Source organism: Aulostomus chinensis, chromosome 2, assembly GCF_037954235.1.
Source record: "Aulostomus chinensis isolate RoL2024-O1b breed Wild chromosome 2, RoL_Achi_v1.0, whole genome shotgun sequence".
NCBI classification, from domain to species: Eukaryota; Metazoa; Chordata; class Actinopteri; order Syngnathiformes; family Aulostomidae; genus Aulostomus; species Aulostomus chinensis.
The window spans coordinates 24,583,131-24,600,167 of NC_141321.1; the positions used below are offsets into that span (position 1 = coordinate 24,583,131).

The window sequence follows — 17,037 nt, forward strand, 5'->3', positions numbered from 1 at the left end:
GTAGAATGGCAGAGCACGGTAGCAGATGAGTTTGCATGACAAGGTCGTATTGTATAACTTTTGTAGGAATTTTTCAACAAGTCATCATTAATCAATCAGAAGGACCCACAGAGTCTATATTGCGCTGTTCAAAATCTGGAGAGGACACCTTCCAGTTGGTTCAAAAGAATTTATTCAGATTAACAGGAAAGAATACAGAGCTCTGGAGATGGTCTTCCCCTATCCTGGAGTCAGCATACGCAGATGCGGCATCCCTGGCGTTGGGGCAAGAAGTCCAACGATCTAACTATCTTCTCCAGTTTTATGTGTTACAGGGAGGTGCTTATGTGATTGCTTATGCGTGCAAGTGTGTATTTTTGATCTTCGTGTTCTTTTGCAGATTCTTCTGTCTGACCGCGTGCCAGCACCATCTGTTCCCATTGTATACTTCGTGTTTCATCTGTGAAGACAAAAACCCCTCTTTCCCTGATTCACGACCTTGCTCTAATCTACTTCTGACTCCCATAGAGATTCTGTGGACTCTGTTCCGACCTGATTAGCTTGAGGGAGTGATGCTAGCCATGAGCTACACTCCTGCTATTCCCTGTTGTGACCTTTTCACCTGTGTCCACTCTTATACAGTCTGGTCTGTGCTTCACTGCCTTGTGTTTCCTGCACTCTATTTTAAGTAAATATATGTATAAATTTAACTACAGTTTAAGCAAATATATATGTATGGATTAATTTACAGTTAAAGCAAATATATGAATACATTTATCTACACTTTACAATGAATCATGTGGTTTTGTGGCACCCAGGATATTTGATTAGTTCAAATTATGTCCATACTTATTTCTTTATTGGTTATTGTGATTAACTTGGTCCCCCACCATTACTTTTTGTCATTAATGTAGGTTAAAATGCGCTGTGTCACCGGTAAAGACTGGCCTGCTTTAGCTGAAGTCATTGTGGAACAATACCCATTTGCGTCAGGAGGTGTCAGCGTCGGCTCTGGTAACGAGGCTGACTAGTGTTGTAATCCTGGCCTCGTCATATTAAGTGTACTCTTGAGTTGTGCTGTCATATGTATATGTTTACAATGGAGTTACCGTCCATAAATAAGGCCGTAACTACCGCTAGCCTCAGCTGCTAATGCAGCATGTCGTGTCCGCCGTAGCAGTTGACCGAGCGCCGCGGTGCAATGATAGCGGCCGTACCGTTGACTTTTGTCGTGTCAAGTGAATGAATAATAAGTTCAGAGGTTTGTAGACATGAAGCAGCCACTAAAAACTTGTTCAACATGTTGTATCTAAGTACAAGTGTTCAACTAAGGTGACTAATATGTGGGACAACGACCATGAGCAGTTTAAGTACTCAAACCTTATGTAAATGGGTGAATGCAACAAGTGGTTAGTATGTTTAGTTTAGTTAGTATGTTTGAGTTATTACCCAGATAAATAGAGCACTCAGTCAGTCAGGAGTAGACAAATTGTAGGAGCAGCTGCAAGTATGGAGTTTGTTACTGTTGTGAACTGCAAATGTTCTCTCGTGTGTTATGTCTTGATGTAACTGTTTAACAGTAATAGTTGTATTATTTGTTAACTGTAGGACAGTGGTAGTTGTATTGTTGTTTACTGAATTATTCAGCGCCGTAATCTTGGCATAACAGAAGCGAGCTCAGTCACAAAGCGCAAGACGGACCCAATAGCAACACAGAAACCGATACTCACAAAAGACAGTTGATATTTTCTATTTGACGGTGTTTGCTGTTCAATAAAAATCCCTGGCACCTGGATGGAAGTTGTCAGCGTTGTACAAGAGTAGCAGTAAGTTCTATGGCGCGTTGCCCCCTCAACACTTCTGAATGACACGGCAATCAAAGTTGTGTAGGACTGCCCCAGTTTGGCTTAGCAGAGGTTACAACTCACATATGACAGCAAATTTTCTGCCTGTTCACCATGAAACTTTGTGTGCAGGGTTTCTGACTTGAATAATTCCACTGACAATGCAACGTTGGATGCAGCTGTCACAGAACTCCCTGGATATCACCCAAATACAGGCTACAAGATGATGCTTGGACATCTCTGGGCTGGAGGTGTGAAGGTTCAAAGTTAGTGAATGTCATGAAGTGGTCTATAGCCTACTTGGACTAAAGTTTTCATCCAGTCAGAATAAAAAGAATCCAGCAAGCTTTTCTATGACTTAGATGAAGGGCTCAGGCAAATGTTTGATCACAATGAAAGACAGTGCTGCAAAAAAAACCAACCTGTCTAATTTGTACCAGGAATATCAGGCTAACTAATTTGACACTGAGCAGCCAAACATGACATTTTGTCATTACTGATACACTCACTTAACTTTTAATGATTTTTTTTTTTTACCAACTGCTGATCTGTGTAACAATACAGAGAAATCATGACTTAGACATGAATGTTAATCCACTTTATTCAGTTGAGGCTTCTTTAACCGTTAGAAATGATTTTTTCAGCATTTATGTGATGCAGCTTTTAAATTGCAACTTGTTTTCCTGTTTTGATTGGAGGACCATGTGTGCAAGAATCCATGCGATGTGTGGATCCACAGGGAATTCTAGTCCGCGCACTACGACTACACACCGTCAGGTGCAGGAGATATTCTGTGCCAGCTGCCAACAGTCTGTGGCTTATAGATGGCAACCATAAACTCATAAGGGAAGCCTCTATGTTGGGAAACCAGGAAGTAGATTCAAGTACATTTCCAAAAACTTGAATATCATGAAGAAGTTCAACATGTTTTGTCACTCGTTTCAGAAAGTGAACCCAAACGTTAAACCCCTTTCCCACTGCACCAAAAACGTGGATCAACACGGGTTTTTGGGCGCTCCGAAAGGGTCGACTCAGCATTTTGAGTCGTTTACATGAAACAATGATGCTGTCAGCACGATGACGTACAAGAGAGAAAATCACAGGCACGCAGCCTCACAGCGGGAGCTCAGACGCGCGTCTGCTGGAAGCTTGAATGAGCCCTAAAGCCGAGCAAACGCGGGTCCAAAAACCTGCGTTGACATGCATTTTTCAGTGTGAAAAGGGCATAATATACACAAATTAAACATAGAGTGAAATATTTGAAGCTTTTATTTCTTGAGATGTTGATGTGTTCTGCTGAGTCCCTTTCTACTTTTAAGAGACAATTGAAGACTCAATTGTTCAGAGAGCACCTCGGCACTTAACCTGACTCTTCTCCTCTTTGTTCTGTGGGGTAGAATAAGTCAGAGGGCCCAAGTCCCAGCACTTAGTGATTATGTGGCACTAACTGTGTTGTGTGATGTTGTATATTTGTCCCCAAAAAAAAAAGGGGAGGGGGGGCGACACTTCTTCTGCCACTAGATGGCAGTACATGTGACCAAATCACAACTGAAGCACTTTTGTGCTTCCTATGGGTTTTTCCTTAATTAAGTCTGAATTCTTGCTTGTGTTGTACGTCGCTTTGGACAAAAGCGTCTGCTAAATGAAATTGTAGAATTGTAGAATTGATGATTATGGCTTGCAGATAAGAAAACCCAAAATTCAGTGTCTCAGAAAAAATGCAAAACAGAAATTTTCCTCGTGCCTGCAACACATCGGCTGCTGTTAAGAAATTTGTGTTGCTGCCTGAGTGGTGAGAAAATTTGTTGCTGAAGTTTTTCAAGTTCATCTTAGCTACACAGGTTCTTGTCTAAATCCATGGTTTCATTGCAACACTATGGGCAGTTGTTAAAAATAGCTTCAATTGGATGCTGTCAACAGAAATATAACAGCAGGTGTGGATTTCTGTTAACCTCCAGATAAAAAACAATAAAAGTCTCATGTTAAAGTGAAGTTAAAAAGGTTAAAGCAGTCATAGACACAAGCAAAATGTGCAGTTGATTTATCCAGTTATATACCATGAATGCAGATTGACAGATACACATTTTCATACTGTGTGTTTATGCAGCAGCCATTCACCAAATAGTGTTAAATTTCCCCTTTACTGCACACTGTGCCTCATGTTGTCCCAAGTGATCCCTGCTTCTGTCACTGTTTTTACAGATGGAGAGTTGTGGTCCATGGGGGAGTTGATGGCTTCAGCCGTCTAAGGGTCTGTCTTCGTGCTGCCACCAACAACCGAGCCTCAACAGTGCTGAACAGCTTCACGCAGGCTGTCCAGACCTATGGAGCACCATCTCTGTTAGCGCTGATGAAGGGGCGACCACCTGGAAGTAGCAGGGTACATGGGGTCACACAAAGGAGTGAACCGCAACTCCCACATTACCAGGAGAAGTACACACAACCAAAGGTATTCAGATGTTCTATAAATAATCTTGAAGTGGTACTTAATGTTATCATGGTTTGCCCAGTCAGCATTGATATTGAATGCATCCATGTGACTTCAGTACCTTTTTGGTTTGTAATTTGTGTTTGTGTGTATTTCTTGGGGGGGGGGGGGGGTTGGAACCATCTAATTGCATGTGTTCTAAATCCATGTAAAAGTTCCTGATCAGAACACCTTGGAGCTCTTCACAAGCCTGTGTTTTCAGCACCAGCCTTGACAGCATTTCATCATCTTTGGTGATTTCTAAAGCTGACTTTGTTTTGTTTGTGTGTGTTTTGTTTAGATTCAAGGACTGAGAGGTGATGGCGTGATGTCTCTGGGGAGTGTCACACCTCTTCTACTCCTGCTTCTGCAGGATGGAAAGTAATGGCCTACTGGACCCAGATGATGAACTCCACATCTGTGCACTGCACTGGAGCTTTCTGCCACACACCCAGAGTCACCTTGAGTTCTTCAAGGATGGGTGGAATCACCACACACTGCGTACTGGAAGAAATCAGTCACCTCTTCAGCTATGGACTCTTGACCAGCGTGAGGGATAAGACACCCCCCCCCCCCAAGGTTTGTTCTTCAGACAGAAAGAGAACTTTAAGATTGCATGTTTAAGTGTAATATTACAATAAAAAGGAACACTTGAGTGTATTCAGAAAAGTAGTCACACCTTCCATGTTGTAGCCTTGTGCTCAAACATTCCTCCTGATAACAACACTTTCACAGTCCAGGCTCACACAGGTTAGGAAAGTCCACAACTCTAAATCAGCCATGTGGGTGTGCTGGTTTAGTTAGACTGAGGACCAGCTGGTTCAAACCTTGTTTACATAATTCTCTAGTGTTTTATGTGACAACGACTTCAAAACACAACATATTTTTATATTTTTACACTTCAGGCAGACACAGAATTTGGAATTGACTGTGACACCCACGTGGTGATCACCACGTGGGTGTCACAGTCCCTGAGGTGCAGCTGCCAGATCCCTGTGGGCCCTTTTCTAATGTGCTGAATGTGCACAGCGAGACAGTGGCCATCATACGTCAAATACCTGGACTTGTTTGAAGTCAAAGTGATGTGTATCGTCTCTGCATTGAGCTTGGACTCAATTGTGTGTTCAAGTTTGGCGGTTACTCCGGCTTCCTGCCACAGACCAAAAACACACTCATGAGGTTAATTGGTGACTCTAAATTGCCCTGAGGTATGAGTGTGCGCGAATGGTTGTCTTTCTCTCTATGTTGCAATTGGCTGGCGAATGGTTCAGCGTGTACCCCGCCTCTTGCCCGATGATAGCTGGGATAGGCTGCAGCCCTCGTGACCCCAAAAGGGATAAGCTGTATGGAAAATGAATGAATGAAATATAGGGATTCAGAAACTGTTTATTCACGTATCAGTTACCTGGAATGGTTCGAGGAGGGTGGGCCACCTTTCTTTGAACTCTGCCACCCCTGGGGACTGGGCAACCACTTCCATTCTTCTCCAGCTGTAGGTCCTGGCCATCATGTAGTTAACGTCTTTGACGTTGTCCTTTCTCTTGCTAGCCCCAATTAGTTCAAGTCTAACACTCTCAAGAGTGTCATCGCTTTCACCAGGTGGGTGTGGAGGAAGATCATTTATCTCTGCTCTCTTTGGTTTTTTCATGTTTTTGGCAGCTTTTCTATCTTAGTCTTGTATTTCATTGAGTTTATTAGAAGTTCAGGGCTTCCCAGTGGTCTACGTTTTGTGTGATAGTTTCCACATTTGTACTTGAGACTCTGCTGCCATCCCTAAGTTCCATTAAAAGATCCAGGCTCCTTTAAGCATGGATGCTTCTCTGTGAGGGCCTGTGCAACTGCACATCTTTGAGCATCACTGGGATAAGATGTGTAGGAGAACATGGCCTCTGCCAGACGCTCCAGTATGTCAGATTTGACACTTGGTGATGTCAGTGAGGTGCCATCTCTCAAATAGCTTTCATTGCCTTGTCTCAATGCGAGCTCTGTGTTATGGGAGAAAGTTGGAATGGGAAAAACGGAGGGCCATGGCTCCTGCCTTTCAGAGGGAGAAGGACTCCGAATCCCAGTATCGTCTGACTCTGTAGACTGACTCGCACATTCACACAGTGAGCTCACATCAGAGGTATCAGGGGTGCTTTTCATGGGAACAAGTGTCAGTGTCACAGGATGAGGCATGAACGCTTCTTTCAGTGTGTCTTTATCTTTCAGCTCACTAGTTGAGGTAAGGGTAAAGAAGTCATTGAAGTCTTCATCTTTGTATTGCAGACTTACTTCTGCAGTAATGGAAAACTCTTCCTTGATAGCTCCAAGTAGCTCTTCCACAGATGAAGGCATACCACTGTTAAGAGTGAGTTTCTTGATTTCATTATCAATGAGGACCCGCAATCTCACAGCTTGGTCCACACCTAGAAGGATAACGGAGAGCAAAATGTGACACTGAGATACTCAACACTGTTATTATGTAAATTAATCCATACGGCCATCATCTCCTTAAAAATCACATATTCATGCAAAAAAATTCGGTCTTTAAAATTTGTAACATGATTCTAAATGACAGAAATTTATAGAAGTCTATAATGTGAGGACAGGTCATTTATGTCAAATGGAAGTGATTAATAATTAATCAATGCTAATTAAGGTTGGATATAACTGAGCACTTCAGTGTAAAGACATTACTATGGAAGTGGATAACAGGTCAAAAGGAAACAAAAGTTAAAAATGATACTTCTCTATTTCTACATGAATGCCTGACTTTTCATTATTTGATGACTGAGCTGGCAATAAAGCACAGAGTACAGTTATTTATATTGTAGGTTTAAGTCAGAAGGTAATGTTGGTTGTTTTACATTTTGTTTGGCAACAAGGATATTATAGGGATAATTCATAAATTATGAGATGGTTATAATACAGAAAAGAGTCCTTTTTGGTTTGGTCAGGGTCCTGTCCACCCTGAGGATAAACAATTCGGTGAGACCTTATAAATTCAGCATTGTTAACCATAATTGTGCCCTCACATATTTTAAAGTTTGAACAGGGCTATCATCGTTCTGGGAGCACACATGAACCACAACAGGACTCATTCAGAGCTGAAGGCCAAGGATGAGCCACCACGCTGCAGCCTGCATACTGGGAAACTCCACAACTGTTGTCAGCGGTCAAATGTCATTTTTCACACATTATAAGGCGCACCTTCAATGAATGGCCTATTTTAGAACGGTTTTCATATACAGGGCGCACCGCATTATAAGGTGCATAGAATAGAAACTACTGTCGTAGCTGGGGATGCATTATGCATCCACTAGATGGACACGTGGGTCACGTTACCAGCATTGTTAGTTTTGATTGGTTAAAACCACACCTGTTCTGCTTTCACGGAACGAAAAAAAGAGAAAGAAAACAAAACAGAGGGCAAAATCAAAGAACTCGGCTGCTGGCTTCCTGCAGCCTCCGAGAGTTTCTAAAAGTTGCCAGAGCCTTCAGCTATCAGGCTCCCCTCCTGTGGAACCCTCTCCCAGTTTCGGTCCGGGATGCAGGCACCCTCTCGACCTTTAAGAGCAGACTTAAGACCTTCCTTTTTGATCAGGCTTATAGTTGGGCTGCTTAGGCTGGCCCTTAGATATGCTGCTGTAGGCTTAGGCTGCTGGGGGATCTCCCATGGTGCACTGGGCTTCTCTCTCCTCCTCTCTGTCCTCCTACATTTGTCATACATAAATCTGACTCATACATATTACTCACTCATCTTCTTCTCCGGAGCCTTCGGACTCCCCTCATCCCAGATCCCGGGTTCTGCTGGAGGAGGCTGCAGACCTGAAGAGGCTCAAGCTGCCACCCGTAGCTCCACCTGCTCATGTCCCCGTCTGTCCATCAATCTCTTCCCTCTCTCTCTTCTTTATCTCTGTCCCACTCTTTCCTTCTGCATATCTTTCTTCCTCCATTATCTGTCTTTGTCTCTGCTCTGCTCTCCTGGTCTCTGTCCCCCCAACTGGTCAAAGCAGAAGGCCGTCCCCATTGAGCCTGGGTCTGCTCGACGTTGCTGCCTGTTAAAAGGAAGGTTTTTGTCGCCGCTGTTGCAGGATGTGCTTGCTGATGGAGAATTGTTGGGTGTAAATTCATTGAAGGAGTGTGGCACTGGACCTGCCCTACCTGTAAAGTGTCATGAGATAACTTTTGTTGTGATTTGGCGCGATACAAATAAAACTGACTTGACTTACCGGAATGAAGTTGGTTCCTGATTTCCGTTTTGTTTTTGTCCATCGTGATGTGGATGGATAGTTCAGACCTTCTACGCCTGTTCAACAGTTATGAGTGAACAATCTTCCGTTGTAGATAGATGACATAATCCCGTTCCTATGGCAACGGTGACACATTCAAAGAATTTACAAGTTGCATGAAGATCAAACAAAATTATGTAATTGGATTCTGAGATTTCTGATACTTCTGATTTCTGATTGAGGGGTAACACCCCCTCAAATCAAAATTTTAGAAGCTGAGAAAAACACACTGATATTCTCACAAAATTAATATATTAGGAGTTGACATCAGCCCAAAAAGGTACGTGATACAGTCTGAGCTATCAGCCTTAAGGTGGGAAGAGTTGGAGACCACTGTCGTGACTGAATCCATGCTAGGTCCAGCAAACGGTTGGATTTGCAAATAAAACTTTAAGATAATTAGAAATTCATTTGACCTGCAATGTTTTAAAAAGCGAACGGATAAAATACCTCAGTGTCTGTTGAAGCAAACCCTTTCAAATAGCAAACTGTCACAGATTTATGTGGAAACGGGACCCAAATGCAGCCAAAGGAAGGACAACAAAAGCCTTAAATTCAAAATGGTGAAGTACAACACAACACTGGGAGTTCAAAGGAAGGAAAAAACAAAGGCCTGAAGTCCCTTCTGGCTCAGGCCCTAACAAAAAGGGCCAACAGGCTGAAGTCCTGGACGAGTTCAAAGGACAAACCAAACAAAGTTCTACACAGGACTGAAAACTAAGGCCTTAGGGGAGACGTGGAGAACGACCATGACGCCGACTAAGACAATGAAGCGAGCAGAGACAACAGGAAACACAGAGGTGAAATACATGAAGAAACCTCACAGGTGGTGCAATCATACAGGTGAGACACATGAGGCGGTCACAGCAGGGAGCACACAGGAAGACAAGACCTGAACTTCAGATGAAAACAGGAACTAAAGGCAGACCAAGACAAAAGGGAACGCACAGGAAGAAAGGACACAAACCACAAAATAAAGCAAGAAATCAAGACACGGACCGAGACACAAACAAAACATGGTGGACTCCTGCAAAGGTTTTGAATTTGCAAACTATGTGCAAACAAACCTTTGAGATCATCACATTCCAATTTTACATGCAATAAAAACATGATTGCAGTGAGGAAAGTCTTGCCCTTCAAAGAGATTTTTTTCTTGGTTTCATAACAAAGACACAAAGAACCTCATAGTTATGTGATACAGTTGCAGAAACATGGCGCAACACAGGTGAGCCTCAACCACAGGCCAGGACTCAGCAGTCCACCTCCACCTCAAGGAGAAGGGGCACTCCTTTGAAGACCACAAGGTGTTTGTTCTAGCCAGAGAGGACAGATGGTTTGAAAGAGGGGTGAAAGAAGCCGTTCATGTCAAACTAGAACGTCCATCTTTGAACAGAGGAGGGGGCCTCAGACACCACCCGTCACCCACCTACAATGCCGTCCTTAGATCCCTCCCCAGGAGGTGCAGCCGGAATTCACGACAGCGAGAACTTAAGAAGCTTCTTGGATGAGAGGCGAAGAGGTGAACTACCCAGCATATGTTCGTGCACAACAAGACCATTCAAATAACTTTAAATGAATGAATCCTTAAAACAGACATTCTTGTGAGAGCTTTTATTTTGAAAAACTCCAGAAATGTTGCTGACAGGATGTCAGTACAACTGAAAACAGGTCATTCCAGTCCGTTCAGCAGTGAAGAGTCAAGATGAGTGACAGGTCAGGATGAGTGATGATGACTGACTGATGAAGGTGGCTCCCAGTCATCTGCTGCCCTGACTGAGATCAGTGATGAACTCACTCATATGAGGGGCGGTTGAAGAGACTCCATTCACACCACATTTGTTAGAACACAACTTGACACCTGGAGCGTTAATCACACCTCTGAAATGCAGAACTCAGAGTCCAGCCAGTCCCCTTCCCCTAGACCCTGCACTGGTTTTGGGTCTCATAAAGGTCACCAAAACGTGGACTGGAAGGAGGTGTGGAGTCTGGTTCGAGCACTTCGGAGTAAGAACCGTGATCTGCAGAATGAAAACTATGATCTGCAGAATCAAAACCAAAATCTGCAGAATAAGACAGATGATGTACAGAATAGGTACAAAGTTGTAACATTACAGAAACGTGATCTGCAGAGGCAGAACCGTGATCTGCAGGATAAGATGAGTGATCTGCAGAATCATAACCAAAATCTGCAGAAGGAGGCAGATGATGTACAGAATAGGTACAAAGTTGTAACATTACAGAAACGTGATCTGCAGAGGCAGAAGCGTGATCTGCAGGATCAAAACCATGATCTGCAGAATCAGCTCAGGGAATCCAGGAAGGAAGAGATGCTGCTGAAGAGGATTCAGCACCGCCATGTGATGGCGCTGCGGAACTTCCAGGATGCAGAGGACAGCATGTCACAGGTCAGTTACTGAGTCCCTTTGGTGTATTTAATCTCATGATTGCAGTGCCTACTTTGAGTTCTGAGGAACAAGTCAGAATTTGGATTTTAGGCTCAGTTTGGATCTCTGACGGGACCTCAGAGTTCTCACTTGATCTGATTTTAATCTCTGATACCCAGCAGTAATCTTGGGGTTCTGATTTGATCTCTAGATTCTGACTTTAATCTCTGACAGCTTTTTTTATAGAAAGAGATCTTGAGCCCAGTTCTCCAATCATGGCTCAATTCCAGTGACAGTTTTGTAACAATGTTCTTGTTGTTCCCAGGTCCAAGCCAGGCATGACAATGAGGTCAGATCTTTAAAGAAGGAGCTGTATCAGACTCGTTCCTGCCGTAACTGTCTGGGACAGGAGCTGCAGGTCAAAGACAAGAGGTTGCTACATGCTGTTGATCGCATACAGCACCTGGAGCAGCTCAACCAGGATGAGAGCCTGTTGGAGAGGGAGGAGCTCAGCCTCCAACTGGCCAAGGTGACACAGGAACGGGCCGAGATCACCAGGAAGTATGAGGTATGTTTGTGTTGACTGATGTGGTTCAACGTCAGATGTGAAAAGAGTGTCTAGCCTTGTTTACACCTGCACCAAAAGCCAAAGTGGGAACTCACTTGAGGAGTCCACTAGTGATCAGATCCATGAGGAGGATCTCTGTACCGGGTGTACACAGGTCTTCTGAGATGAAGGTCACCACCAACAGACCATGACTGGAGCCTGGAAATGTGGATCAGATTATAAACCCAAGGTGGGAGCATTAAGATTATAATTCTCTTTTTGTTGGCTTTCTGTCTTTTCTACTAGGACTTACAGAGAAAACAGGATTTGAGAGAGTCTGCATTCAATCGCCAAATAGCCATGGAACAAAGAAAGGCTGCCACAGCCCAAAACACATGTTGTTCTCTACAAGAGCAGATAGAGAAGTTAAACAAGGACCTACAAGTGAGTTGGAGGAGCAGTCAATCTGACCTCACGTCGTCCCAACCTGCGTCCAGTTTCTGGGCGTTTGAGGACATAAATGATCACGTTGAATAATTAGACGTTAGCACAGGTGACCCTTGCTGGAAGGCTGAGTGAATGTTGAGTGAACCGAATATTGGAGATTAATTTTCCTCATCAGCTTTGGGTCAACAGTTGTAATGTGTGTGATGCTGGATTACAGAGGAATCCTGCAGTAACTTCATGTGTTGTTCATCAAACAGGATCGAGACAGAGAGCTGGAACGGAGGAATATTTACTTCCAGAAATTCACCAAACCTTCCACCAACAGAGGTATCAAACATAATCTGCTGAGTGACTCAGCTGTTCTGGATCTTCTCAGTTGACACTGATGGCTCATTATCTGAATCCTTTCTCTTTGACAGGGAGAAAAAACAAGGGGCTTCAAACAGAGGAATCACTCTTGATCCCTCTTTCACACTCTCGACAACAGGAGCCTTTGGCAAGTGGATATCCTTCTGCAGGTAAGCACACAGTTCACGTTCCCTCATTCATTCATTCATTCATTCATTCATGCACTCAAAAGTGAATCTACAGAAGGATTTGACAGTGACAGTGATGTCATCGCTGTAGTCCACCTCACCCATTCCTTCAGTGTTAATGGAAGAGGATGTATCTGCCCCATGGTGCAGACTGGTTCTATACTGGGTTCTACCTCGGACCGTGCTCCTCCCCTGCGACAGCTTCCACTGTAACACTCACTCATGGTCGTGTCTGACTTACAGGAACAGAGACCAAGATGGTTCAGACAGAAGAGGAATTCCCTTCAGCCACAGAGGCTGGTAGTCTGGTGCCACTGCTGGAGGAGCAGAGGAGCTCTGGCAAATCAGTAAGTGATTCAAATCATTGGAACATGTGCATTTTTTTAGAGAGATGCACTTTTATTTTCGAAAGCTTGAACGTTGAATCATGCTGAGTGTTTTTACAAATCTCTGTATTTTTAAATACACACATTTTGACACGTAAAGCTTGGAACATTGAATAAAGCTGAATAGAACTCAGACATTTCTGATCTCTGATGAACCTTTTCTACTTTTGTCTTGTGCTTCAGGATTCAACCGAATATTCAGAGGTCCCAGTCGAGGGAAACAACTGTCCAGACCCTGATAAAAGAAAACCAAATGAGGAAGGGAGGACAGGAGACGCCTCATCAGAGAGAGGTCATGAGAGCCAGACGTCCCTCTCATCATCTGGGTCTAGGAAACCCCCCAGACCTGCTGAGGAACACCGGTGGCCCAGATTTAGCCACAAGTGTCCCAGATTTATCCGCAAGTACATCTTCAGAGATGTTGATGTAAACCTGCACTGTGGGAGACCCGCCTACTGGAACCTGGACAAGGAGACAGCACAAGTAAAAAAGTCTTCATTCACATTGTAAGTTCAGCCAGAAAGAGAGTGTGTGTGTTTGTGTGTGTTTGTGTGTGTGTGCTCATATACATTCATGAAATGTTACTGTCTGGATGTGACAGTGAGGGGTGTCACTCAGTCTACTTCCAGCAGGGAAGTGGTGCAGCTGACAATATGGGAGTCTCAGTTTCCAGAGTCAAATTGTATGAAAAGAGACAAATTAGTGATTGTCGATAGGATCAAAATGTCTGCTATCGACCTCTCCAGTCTTTTCTGCTAAATGCTGAATCCTGCAATGGGAATGAAAGAGAACGTATTTGCCCTGTGACTCTGATGTGCTCCAAATGTGAAGGGCTGTTCTTCAGTGTGCACTCCACTAATTCATCCATTGACCATCAATAACACTTTGTCTGTACAGGCTCAAGAGGAGTGAGGGTGACAGCTGAAACCCCTGTGTACTGGAGCCAGAGCTCCCTGCCACGGAACAGCCATGATGAAACCAGTCAGTTCAAAAGTCAATGTGGATGTTTGACTGTCCGACTCACATCGAGAAGATCAAGGACCAGCTAGCAGAACAAGTATACACCATGAGAACGACCCCATCCATGGAGGTCAGGGGCTCCGAGAAGATGGGTCACCTGAGTGCAGGTCTCCTCAGACCTGCTGGCATCCAGGGGTCAGTGGAAACAGACTGAAACACCTTTCCAAAGAGAATCTTCCATTGCTCTGCATTCTTGCTGCTCTGCTGCTGCTGGCTGCTGTCTTATGGATTGTTGCACTTGGTTGGGCTGCTCGGTCCTCGTCCTCATCGTGTCCTTCCATGTTTCGGAGTTGAAAAGTGACAGTGGTTTGGTGGACGGAATTCTGGAAGTCCCAGATATGGAGACTGTTAGGTCTTCTAATGCTGAGGAGCATGAAGCTCTAGTCAGGATTCAGACAAGAACGAGACAGAGAGCTGGAACGGAGGAATATTTACTTGCAGAAATTCACCAAACCTTCCACCAACAGAGGTATCAACTCCTGACTCAACCGTGCCTGAAACAAGTGAGTGACAGGCCTGTGGTTTGGATCCTCACGGTTCTGACACCAACATCTCTGCCCCACCAAGCCTCAGTCATGGGACGCAGCCAGGAGAAGTTATTTCTGCGTTTGTGTTTCCTCATCACTACTTGAATGAGTTTAGAATCTAATCTTGGCGTTTGTCTTTGTATATTTGGTTTCTTCTGATGTTTATGGGCTCTTATGATCTGTTTGGTCATCTCCACTTTGTCTTTGCAGGTTTTCAACCATCCCATCATCTGCCATGGTCACTGCCGACCTTCAACCTTTACAAGCATTAGCGTCATGTCATCTGGATCGATGGCTTCCTCCAGTGACAGAGTGAGGGTTAGTGTACAATCGTCTCCCTCTGTCAGAACCTTTGACTGCAGTTACTGCTGACATCCACAAGGTGGAGGCAGGGGACCATTTTATGACTGTCCTGACTACACGCCAACCCTGTGCAGCTCTCCTGCGCTGCCACGCTGTTGTACTGTATATTGTATTTGTTCAGATCAGATCCAAAAGATAAAATATGTCCAGTTTTGAGGACGGCACCAGAATATAAAGGGGTTTACACAGATTTACAGGATTTTGATCAGAAACAACCACAAGTTTACACTTTTGTTTTCCCCGTTGTTTTCCTCTGTTCTCTCCCTCCCCTCATGTGTGTTCAACATTTAGACAGACACCATCAGCGCGTTAGAAGTGGAGGGCACTTGACCTGATACTCTTCACCCCTGTACCACATTATGTAACTGGTGCAGCTTTCTGATGATCATTTTGAGCCTCCTTGTTGAGTAATCCTGCATTTATTCTCAGGATTACAACAAACAGGAAGAGCTCCTGTCAGGCTTTGCCACATTTTAATGAAGTGTTTACTGTTCGCTGCAGCTTGCACATCAGATTAGAATGCACCACACTCACTAACTCAGGGCCGGGGCCATGTGGAGTCACACAGAGGAGCAGTTCTGGTAACATAAATCCAACGTGACACAAAACCTGACCAGTCTGGGGGGTTCATCTCTGACCTGACACAGTTGGTCGGAGGGCTTTGTTTTCTTCAAGAGAGAGAAAAGGCCTTTTTTCCCATTGACCCTGATGCTTTCCTGGGGGAACTGCTCCAATTGGACTGTGTCCATGATGTCATGTCCACCAGGATGGGTGCAGTCCAGCATCAACTTCAGGACCAGCTTCTTCTTTTTACCACCTTTGCTGATGTTCTGCTTCTTCTGAGTCGCTGCCATGGGTTTGCCAAAAAGGAGGCCATTCGCTGTCTCTAAACGTCGATGTATGGCTTGATATTAAAAGCTAGCATGATCCCATGTCAATGAGCTCTGACTCAATGTAAAGGTGGAAGTCTGACCTTTCCAGAGACACCAGGCTTGTTAATTTTGGACTTTCTGGGCCCAAACAGCCCCTGGGAGAGTTGCTTCACCTTTCAGCTGAATTCAGGGGAGCAAAAAGCAGCAAAAACCTTCTTAATGCTGCCTGGTGATTTTCTCTGTCCTTCCTTCAAATTAAACTCATCCCACATCAAATGAAAGCTTACCCACCCTTTTTTCCATGCATGTTTCCTGGTTGCTGGATGTCTTGGTCACAACCTTCCCAAGCTCCAGACCCAGGTGGTCATCTATCTTCTGAGTCAGGTCCGGTAGTTCCAGGTCCAGGTCTTCATGCCCATATCAGAACGCACAGGTGAGTGTGACAAAGTCTTACTGTACCTGTCCTTCAGATATTCAGGGTCGACAAGGTTCACTCCATCTCCTGGGTCAACGTGGTCCACGAAGTCTGGCTTTCCCAGGTAAACGGTCTCCTTACAGTTAGGACTCGACTTCTTGGAAACTCTGGTGCCCGCCAGGTCCATGAAGACCAGTCCTGGCCTTGCATTTGGGGTCAGAGGTCAAATGTTTGCTGACAGGAGCAACACCTCCACCCGGAGCTTCTTTCCAACTAAAACAGGCATTTCTATTGCCTCCTCCCAGGCAAGGTGGAAGATGAAGGGAGTTGAAGAACAAAGTACAAATCAAAACCACTCTGATGAAGGAAAAAGCCTAAAGTACAAAAACTCAAAATCACTCTGCAGAGGAAAACCTGATGAGACAAAGTAACAAAGACACTCAAAGTTAAATTAGTTAAGGAGCATGGCATGGACTAAAAACCTGACTAGACAAAGAATCGACAAAAATTCAAACTTGGATGAGGCGTGGAATGAGGCATGGAATGAGGCTTGGAATGAGGCTTGGAATGAGGCCTGGAATGAGGCCTGGAATGAGGTGTGGAATGAGGTGTGGAATGAGGCTTGGAATGAGGTGTGGAATGAGGCCTGGAATGAGGTGTGGAATGAGGCCTGGAATGAGGCCTGGAATGAGGCCTGGAATGAGGTGTGGAATGAGGCCTGGAATGAGGCCTGGAATGAGGTGTGGAATGAGGCCTGGAATGAGGCCTGGAATGAGGTGTGGAATGAGGCCTGGAATGAGGTGTGGAATGGCATAAGCTTTTTCACATGAGGGACGAGACGAACTGGCACCAGACAAAGGGAAACACAGACTACATATACAAATGGGGTGATGGGAAACAAGTGGACACAATCAGGGCAAGGAAGACAATCAGACTCACCAAGACAGGAGGAAGCCGATGCATCGTCCATCCTGGG

The 17,037-nt window shown here is 44.5% G+C and overlaps 1 protein-coding gene and 1 long non-coding RNA gene across 3 annotated transcripts; both read left to right on the forward strand.

The window, feature by feature from the left end:
* Positions 1 to 1,549: 1,549 nt before the first annotated feature.
* LOC147269545 (uncharacterized) lies at positions 1,550 to 4,814 on the forward strand. The gene is made up of 4 exons (XR_015111463.1): positions 1,550 to 1,805; positions 1,956 to 2,089; positions 4,026 to 4,272; positions 4,592 to 4,814. It is a non-coding gene; the product is annotated as an uncharacterized LOC147269545 (long non-coding RNA).
* A 5,572-nt stretch (positions 4,815 to 10,386) lies between these two features.
* Positions 10,387 to 17,000, forward strand: LOC147269546 (uncharacterized). Of its 2 annotated transcripts, XR_015110314.1 has the most exons (9): positions 10,387 to 10,969; positions 11,274 to 11,516; positions 11,802 to 11,939; positions 12,200 to 12,269; positions 12,362 to 12,460; positions 12,722 to 12,825; positions 13,048 to 13,370; positions 13,762 to 14,387; positions 14,622 to 17,000. XR_015110314.1 is itself a non-coding variant. In XM_086186685.1 (8 exons), exons 1-8 carry the CDS (start codon positions 10,448 to 10,450, stop codon positions 13,787 to 13,789), a joined length of 1,527 nt encoding a protein of 508 aa, XP_086042811.1. In that variant the 5' UTR covers positions 10,387 to 10,447; the 3' UTR covers positions 13,790 to 17,000. The 2 variants fall into 2 exon arrangements, 1 of the variants encoding a protein (XP_086042811.1); XM_086186685.1 differs by having other exon boundaries at positions 13,762 to 17,000.
* The last annotated feature ends 37 nt before the right edge of the window (positions 17,001 to 17,037 follow it).

Coding starts and splice junctions, on each gene's coding strand:
- LOC147269546 (XM_086186685.1), top strand. CDS start 10,448: ATGCAGAACTCAGAGTCCAGCCAGTCCCCTTCCCCTAGACCCTGCACT. Junction 11,940..12,199: donor AGTTAAACAAGGACCTACAA/GTGAGTTGGAGG, acceptor TTCATCAAACAG/GATCGAGACAGAGAGCTGGA. Junction 13,371..13,761: donor AAAAAGTCTTCATTCACATT/GTAAGTTCAGCC, acceptor TTGTCTGTACAG/GCTCAAGAGGAGTGAGGGTG.